The sequence below is a fragment of the Daphnia pulicaria genome, chromosome 1 (assembly GCF_021234035.1).
Source record: "Daphnia pulicaria isolate SC F1-1A chromosome 1, SC_F0-13Bv2, whole genome shotgun sequence".
Classification (NCBI taxonomy): domain Eukaryota; kingdom Metazoa; phylum Arthropoda; class Branchiopoda; order Diplostraca; family Daphniidae; genus Daphnia; species Daphnia pulicaria.
The window spans coordinates 8,537,821-8,545,403 of record NC_060913.1 but is presented as its reverse complement, the minus strand read 5'-3'; the positions used below and the strand labels follow the sequence as shown (position 1 = coordinate 8,545,403).

At 40.9% G+C, this 7,583-nt stretch overlaps 3 protein-coding genes and 1 long non-coding RNA gene across 4 annotated transcripts in view; 1 reads left to right on the top strand and 3 right to left on the bottom strand.

Moving 5' to 3' along the window:
- Nucleotides 1-302: 302 nt before the first annotated feature.
- Nucleotides 303-970, bottom strand: LOC124349697 (larval cuticle protein LCP-22-like). Its single transcript, XM_046800493.1, has 3 exons — nucleotides 947-970; nucleotides 762-877; nucleotides 303-700 (listed from the first exon to the last, which is right to left on the bottom strand). Exons 1-3 carry the CDS (start codon nucleotides 953-955, stop codon nucleotides 445-447), a joined length of 381 nt encoding a protein of 126 aa, XP_046656449.1. The 5' UTR covers nucleotides 956-970; the 3' UTR covers nucleotides 303-444.
- The window catches only part of LOC124349671 (endocuticle structural glycoprotein SgAbd-3-like), a 192,971-nt gene continuing 185,690 nt past the window's right edge, over nucleotides 303-7,583 (bottom strand). Inside the window, exon 4 of the mRNA XM_046800460.1 lies at nucleotides 303-442. The gene's annotated coding sequence lies outside the window, so the exon portion shown is untranslated. The remainder of the gene's footprint in view (nucleotides 443-7,583) is intronic.
- Nucleotides 759-2,520, top strand: LOC124350807. Its single transcript, XR_006921116.1, has 3 exons — nucleotides 759-905; nucleotides 970-1,091; nucleotides 2,359-2,520. It is a non-coding gene; the product is annotated as an uncharacterized LOC124350807 (long non-coding RNA).
- LOC124345564 lies at nucleotides 3,241-6,426 on the bottom strand. Its single transcript, XM_046798314.1, has 6 exons — nucleotides 6,237-6,426; nucleotides 4,742-6,135; nucleotides 4,582-4,665; nucleotides 4,388-4,438; nucleotides 4,157-4,312; nucleotides 3,241-4,097 (listed from the first exon to the last, which is right to left on the bottom strand). The coding sequence occupies exons 2-6, from the start codon at nucleotides 6,108-6,110 to the stop codon at nucleotides 3,607-3,609; spliced, it is 2,151 nt and encodes a 716-aa protein (XP_046654270.1). The 5' UTR covers nucleotides 6,111-6,135; nucleotides 6,237-6,426; the 3' UTR covers nucleotides 3,241-3,606.

Here is a 7,583-nt window from a genome sequence, read left to right as displayed (position 1 = left end):
TTGGAGACCCTGAGTTTTACCCCTCCTTTAAGTCACCTTCATCAAATATTATAAATAATTGTTGTTTGGCTGGTTTCATGTCATGTGTGAAGTTGCATAACTTTATTCCGCATTTCTTTCGCACTCCACTGACAATGACATTTTTCCGTTGTCCAACGTGTTACGATACGCATGTTTCAATTGAATCAAAAAAATTTACCGTTACAGTTAAACGAATTCGCCCTAAAGTAATTTCTGTAATATAGACGTCTGACCATTGCCTTTGAATTTCCAGGAACGAGATTGTACAAAATAACTTGAAATTTTAAAAGGAGAAATAACAGTTTTATTTCTCGTTTGCTTTAAAGTAATTTTGTCGTTGACTCAAGCCCAACTTGTGTCAAAGTTCTTGGGGTATGTGAGCGTTATGTACATCTGGTTGAAATTTAATAATGTGCAATTATTTTACAGAACTCCGGCGGCTTTGAGGTCTGCGAGCATCTTGACGACGTGCTCGGGCATGGGTGGAGGAGTGGGGAGGTGGTCGCCGGTGGCCTGGAATCCGTTTTCATCGGCCACCCAATTGACGGTGAGGACGACGCCGTCGGGAGTCGTGAACGAGTAGGAGCCCTTGGACACGGTCCCGATATCCTCCGGTTTGGCACCAACTTGTTTCTGGCTGCCACTTTCAGACACTTTGGTCCCATCGGCAGACTCGAAACTGATTTCGAAAATGTTTTTATTAGGATCAAATGATAAGAGGATTACTAATATTAACTTACTCGAATGAGTAGCTGCCGTCTGCGTTCACTTGGCTGTTGGACGACACAATTTCGATGGGCTTCTTATCTCCTTGAGGTGCGGCGAGGGCCACGGCCAAGAAAGAGACAGCGACGATCTGGCAGTGCATCAAGTCAAAATAAAAGGTTAACTTGATATTTAATCAAATAAGAGTTAACTAACTTACCAATTTCATTTTTGCTGGTTTAGGTTGTTTAGCTGCTCTTCTGAAGACAGACGAAGGAATTGTGTGAAGAAGATAGCGATGTTGGCCAACTTTTATACCTGGCAACTTCTAATGGATGAAAGTGATCGGCAAAGACCTTCCACAGGTAACAACATTCCCTTCTTCTTCGGGGATAGACGTCGGGTAAATATGTAAATTAGCGAAAGGGGTACTAACGGCAACTAAGTGTAATTTTTGCAATTAATAACATCAAATGTTGCCAATGATTGTTATTGCGATTGTCAAGAGCGTCTTGTTCTTCTTAATGTTTCATGACTTGAAAAAGAGAAGTCATTTCCATTCGATAAATAATAGGATTTAACTTATCTTTTTCTTGAAGAGGTGTTCCTCGGCCTACTTGCAATCTCAGTTGTTTTTTCTTCCGACTCATGGTCGTATAAATTGGTATAAATTTCAGTCCCTGCTTCGAACTTTAGTAGCTATAGTTCACACCGTTCAACACACGTAAAGTTTATTTATGGCACACTACTTGTGGACCCGTCAAAAAGTTTACTTGACGGGCAAGTAACGGCAGAAAAACCTATCGTAGCAAGTCAACTTTTAGAAGCTTACAATTTGATGGCTATGGTGCTGCAGGCAATAAGCCAAATTCCAATTGTTTGACTTGTTTGCTGAATAGTTGGATATGCTGGATCTTTACTAACGTGTTCGAACGAATTTCTTTTCTGCCTTAACTCTATTTTTTTTTTATCATGACGTCATGCCAGGCTCTTCAATTTTGATTTTGAGCCACCCGGTGTTTGGCAACGTTGGGTCTGAACGTATGAAAGTTAAAAAAAATCGCACCGTGCATCCATTAATCTCGCTTTTTTTGTTCGCTTTTGTGTTTGGCTTGTACTTTTCTCCATTCCGACTTCTTTTACACAACATTATGCCGGTGTCAATATAGTTGCGCTTGAAATTGAAAAACCATTGGAACCTATTCAAATGAGAACTCGTATCGTATTTCAAGGGGTTGGGGGGGGGGGGGGTCTTACTTGTTTTGTTAATTTTCATTCGCCGTATTGTTCATCTTGCATCTTTAGAAAAGCTTGAACGAAAGAGAGGGAAGAGTGACGTAAGCATCGAGAAAAAAGATGGCCCTCCCTTCCGCGATTGATGTAATAATTGGGGCGGGCGTGGTGTGGCCTCGAATTTATTCACCTGCTGCACCTTGACCGATTCTGAGCTCAGTCTCAGATTAGTTGAGTCGCTTCCACGGTCAAATGCGCAAGTTCAGTTCGTCGATGGTTGTCGACTCGTCTTACATTTCAAATCTGGTTTGGTTTTGATTGTCTTGTGATAATATTTCTGTGGAATTGATTCAGTGATCCAAATTCGTTTTGATTCTTCTGTGGCCTTTTTTTTTTAAGGGAGAAGAGAACTATGGAAGAAGGTTGTTGTTTGCTGTTTGTGGCCACTTCTCCATTCCCCGACTATCAGCCCACGAGAGTTGGGAACGTTACAAGATCCAAGGACATATCTCCAAGTCGATCACGACGCGCTGTACGGTTGAGCTGATTGCTTCTTTCCTAAGGTCAGTTCCATTTAGTTTTGATAATTCCAGTGTAGTCGTGCAGCATTTGCATAATTGTCGTGGTATTGTTGGCCGGTCTATTTGGGAGACGTTTGAAGGGCATTGACTCCTCGCCTTCAACCCATGTCGCTGTGCTGTGATTGGCATTTCTATCGGGTTTTGACGCTTTTCCACTCTCAAATTCTTGGTTACCGTACGTATCGGAATTGTGGCTTCTCCTTTGTCCTATCGAGAATCCGAACGACCCAATTTGACTTTCCCCTGAGCACTCGTCAAGAAATCAAATTATCTTTGAGCATTTCTTCTCTTGCCTCAACGACGCCTTTTCGATTGGTGTTTCTTTGTCTTTCCCTCATACGCGTTGTTGTCTATTTGATCTGAATTCATTGTCCATTTGCAAGTTGCTGGACGGACGGAAAGCGTCGGCATCTATCGTCAGTTGCCGCTGCGCAACTGGGCAAGTCAGGGAGGATGTTGCCGGCTCGTTTCCCGCTCAGCAAATCGGCCGGAATGGCGACGACTTTTCCCGTTAGACGGCGGAGGGACTGTCATTTGGAATGAGAAAAAATCGTTGGATGATGTGGCCCGGCTGAAAACAAAATGTTTGGTTGTCGCCGCTGTATTCACACAAATTGATCTCCAATCCGTAAATAGGATTGTTGAAGCAAGTGCACGGCAAATAATCTTCCACGCAGGATTCTCGACCGATTCTCTGGCCGTTGCCAACTTTCAAATCGTTCCATTCGATATTCCTGGCGGAAGCGATGAAACTCAAACCGAACAAAAGTAAAACACCCGAATAGGGTGATAGGCCTACTTAACGACACGATACTAAACGAAATCTTTTATTTTCTTTTTTTTTAAAGTCGCTTTTAGGTCAGCGTTCTCTTGCAGACAAAAGAAAATGATTGACATAGCTAGAGTCTTTTCATCTTCGACACAAAGGTTACTTAACTATTTATTTCATGGGATCGGATGGGATTATTTGTTTGGACTTTTAAAACATAAAACAAGAATCGCTATATGGGATTTGACATTTGAGTTGTCAACTTAAACAACTGATTCATTTTGGGAATTTTTAAAATTAAAAATTTTTTTTTGTTTGTTTTCCAAATGGATTTTTATTGAAGGTGTAAAAGATATCCTCTTCCATTAGCCAGCCAGAAAAACTTGTAAGCGGGCCATGCGGTGTATCACTGAACAATACTCCGGCCTGTAATAACAATCGAATTTGGTCGCCTCTGCCAAGTTGCAAAATGTTCTGAATCGTCAAAGTTTGATAATTCTTTTGACCAAAGGCTTGCCCTATTTTTATCCAATTCCAATTGACACCAGTCTTCATCTGAAATTCAACTCGAACATAATTATCTGGACTCAATCCCGTAAAAGCAAAGAAATATTTTCCCGATTTAGGCGCTACGAATAATCCACTGGAACTCATGGCATTGCCCACATTCATTCTGATCAGGTTATAGGGAATTGCCGTGTTGACACTTCGAAAACTGGTCGTCGATTGAGCGTGGAAGTAAACGGGTCCCGATTTAACGACGAAGGAGCCGATCACTTTCTGGAAATCTACAAAATAATTCAATGTGGATGGGACGGGAGACGATAATTAAAAATTATTTTTGTACCCGGATCGTGGTGTTTTTTCGCAAAGTTGCAGTGAACAGTCTCCATGTTGCGTTTCCCCATGATGGAATAGAATCCACTTTTAATGTGTCCGATTTTTTGGAGGTCGGCACAGGATGAGGGCATTTTGCCAATGTCCACAATGGCGCTCGTTCTCTCTATTTAATAGGCAAAAAGGTTGATTTGAATGACGATGGTATCGAGAGAAGCTTGGTCTAACGTTTACACTGTACCATTTAAATCGTTAAAATCCTTGGTTAAATTGAAAACAGATGTGTTCGTGTCTATATCAAAAACAAATTTCATAAAATACGCAGAAATTCTAAAACGGAAATATTTCTTGAAACATTCATCCTTTGACATTTGTACCGGATTTTTCTAAAATTGTCTTAATCATTTGATGTAGTCGCATTTTTTAAAATGTTACCGTTTAGCTGCTTTTCTAATATTTCGAAAGTGATGCGCCTCTTTGTTAAAAGTTTCAAAGCGTATGATAAACGATTTTGTGTTTCTGTGGAAAATTGAAAATAATTTTGTCAATTACGACAATTAATCGAATCTTACACAGAACTTATTCATAGAAATACCTTTTAATTCGTCTTTCAACTCTTGCCACTCGTCCGTGGCTGTCAGCTCAGAGTTTTCTATGAAATGAATGGGAGTTGAGAGGACGGCGGTCGAGTAGCGGACGCTCACTTGGCGATCCTGGAAGGATTGCGTGTCCCGCAGTTTTGCCAAATTGACTCTGCTGAGGGCCAGCGGTTTGGGAACGAATTTTTCCCCGTCCCATTCGCCGTGATTTTTACTTTCCTGGAGAAGTTTGTTGATGTCTTCCTTTGTTGTTGAACCGTGGCGGGAAAGTTCTTTTTTGAATTTTGTTTTAAACGAGGTAATGCCCAGGACACTAGCCCCTGCGCCGAACTCAAATGTGTTGGTATTTTGGAACGTGTCAATCAACTTTTTCTGGTCTTCTTTGTCCAATTTGTTGTAAATGTCGTTCATCGTCTTGGTGGTCTTGTCCGGTCGGTAGTTGTCGTCGTTCCAGAAAACCGAGTCCCACATTTTGTCACTTTGCTCTTTGATCGTCGTCCTGGACGAGACGAGCAAACTCTTCAACATGTTGTAGATTTGCGACTCTGAATTTTGGGAAACGACGTCCGAGTCGTCGAACGTGTCGACCAAGACGTTGGTCATCGATTCCGTCAGCAGTTTCTTCTCATCACTGGCTGTTAGCAGAGCTTCTTTTGTACTTTCGTTGAATTTCTGCAACATTTGCGTCATCATTTGTCCGGAGACGATGTTGTCGATGCGGATGACCGTCTGTTTTGTCTGTGACGTCTGCGAAGACAAACTGAAAAGGAGTTTGAAGTCGTTGAATTGCTGAGGTTTGGTCCGCATGGCGGCTGCCAGTTGGTTGCAATCTTCTAGTTGGAAACAGGAAAGTGTCAACTGGAGCGACTTGTCCAGTTGATAGGGGAGCCAATTTGATTTTAGTGAGAAGGTGGTGGACGGTGACGTGCTGGCCAGGATAACTTTATCGAATGGGATGACTTGAACCTGATGGGAATCGATTGGCTGACGGAGAAATTTTGTCAAATAATCGACGACTTTGATCTCGACTTTTGGGTTCCACATTTCGATGCGGAAACGGACCTCGGGTTGTTTTGTGACGTTGTTGAAGAAACTCGCTGCGCTTCTGTGGTCCAGCAAGGTGATGGGAGCGTAGAAATATTTTTTGGCACTTGCATTTGTCGTCGTTGGCTTGTGATTGTTTGCGTGTTCGTAAATGTTGACTCGGAAACTGCCGTAGGGCATAGAACAGAGTTCGCTGGGTGAAATTTGGAGTTTGGCCCACGAAGATGTCGACTCGTCTGATTGGCAGAAATCTCCAACACAAAGTAAAAGAAATGCAATCAGGGATTTTTGCATCCATTTCGGCGACAAAGAATTTCTCATTTTTTTTATACGCGAATCTCCTGCCCTTAAATTTATTTCCATAGAAAGAAAAAATGTATCAAATTAAATGTAATAACGTGACGAAATCTTTTCGGTCAAAGCAAAATGTACTGGAAAATGACTTACTTGGTAATTTCTTGGTGAGGATTTGAGTATTGCAACGTCTTTGTCTTAAAGTTAATCAACTAATGCAGCTAGCGTCACGTAGCTGTCTATCTCTATTATCGTTTTATCGTCTTATCGGAATCACGTTGACAGGGACAGAGAGAGGTGCTGATAGTAGTTCAGTTCAAATTGCGAAAGTTTCCATTGCGGATCAAAGTAACGCCGAACAATTTACTTACATTAGGATGATTTGAATCAGGCGCAAGTTTTATCACACGGAATGAATTGTACACCTTAGTAGAGTGATCGATTTCTACCTTTTTCTTGTCTATTGTGTCTATCGCAACGCAGTCGAGTGATTTTATACGTCACATACTTAAAGGCAAATTTGTAAATTTTGATTTTTCAACGCTTAAATTGATAACGGCACCAGAAAATCCTTTTCTTTTGCCATCAAAATTTGGGAACTGAAATTTTTGAACGCGTCAATTTGATTCCATGCCCCATCTAGTCTCTTTTGTTCCAAAATGTCAGTGAATATGAGATATTCCATTCTTGGTCAAGTTTTTTTTTTTTTTTTTTCCTTTTCGGTTAAATATTTGGATTTTGTGGGTGTGAACTGCGAAGGCTGTCGTGTTGACTTAAACTAGAACCCAGTGAGTTATTAACTTTGCCGGTTTCCACCCAGTTCATGCGCGCATATTCATTTAAATGGAACTGCTCAACCGATGAAATAAGATTCACTCGAGATGTGTCAACTGTTATTATTCCTCGTCGTCTTTAGTGAACGATTCCTTCGTTTTTGACTCGTTCAACAAATTGTGTTTGTCTTTGTATTCCCAACTCCCCGACTGATTTCGAGTAAAATTTCTTCCGAGTAAAATTTCGAGCAGATAATTGATTATTATTTAGCAGATACTAATAATTCTTTATTTTGTCGATGGACAGGTTTTTTTATCGGGATACGATACACTTTCGTGTCCAAGATAAATATTCCGTTGTTGAGTTAAGTGTCTTTCCTTCCGATTATTCCCCTATTCCGGCTGAAAATGGTCGCTTGGTTTGGCCATCCTCGTGATCCACTGCGTGTATAGTAGGATCGGTTATAAGTCTTGTTTTTAAATTGCGAACGATTTTATTTTTATATCACGACAACATATATTTCGTTAACATTCAGTTCATCGTAACATCCCAGTCGTTTAAAATAATAAATGCAGTCGAGTTGTGTCGGGTGTTATTTTGAGTAATTGTTGGTTATTGCACCACTCAGATGCCTTGATCCATATAAATTATGTGCGTCTTTAAACTAAGTCCAGGCTATTCTCTGTTGAGTATGGAGGGGGAGATTGTTTGACCAGATGAGCCTTT

What these genes read in the sequence shown, in the direction of transcription:
- LOC124349697 (XM_046800493.1), bottom strand. An exon ending in GACGGCAGCTACTCATTCGA is followed by an intron (nt 701 to 761) that starts GTAAGTTAATAT and finishes TTTCGAAATCAG; the next exon opens with TTTCGAGTCTGCCGATGGGA.
- LOC124345564 (XM_046798314.1), bottom strand. Translation starts at nt 6,110, where the DNA reads ATGAGAAATTCTTTGTCGCCGAAATGGATGCAAAAATCCCTGATTGCA. An exon ending in GTTGAAAGACGAATTAAAAG is followed by an intron (nt 4,666 to 4,741) that starts GTATTTCTATGA and finishes AATTTTCCACAG; the next exon opens with AAACACAAAATCGTTTATCA. An exon ending in ATTAGAAAAGCAGCTAAACG is followed by an intron (nt 4,439 to 4,581) that starts GTAACATTTTAA and finishes TTTTTGATATAG; the next exon opens with ACACGAACACATCTGTTTTC.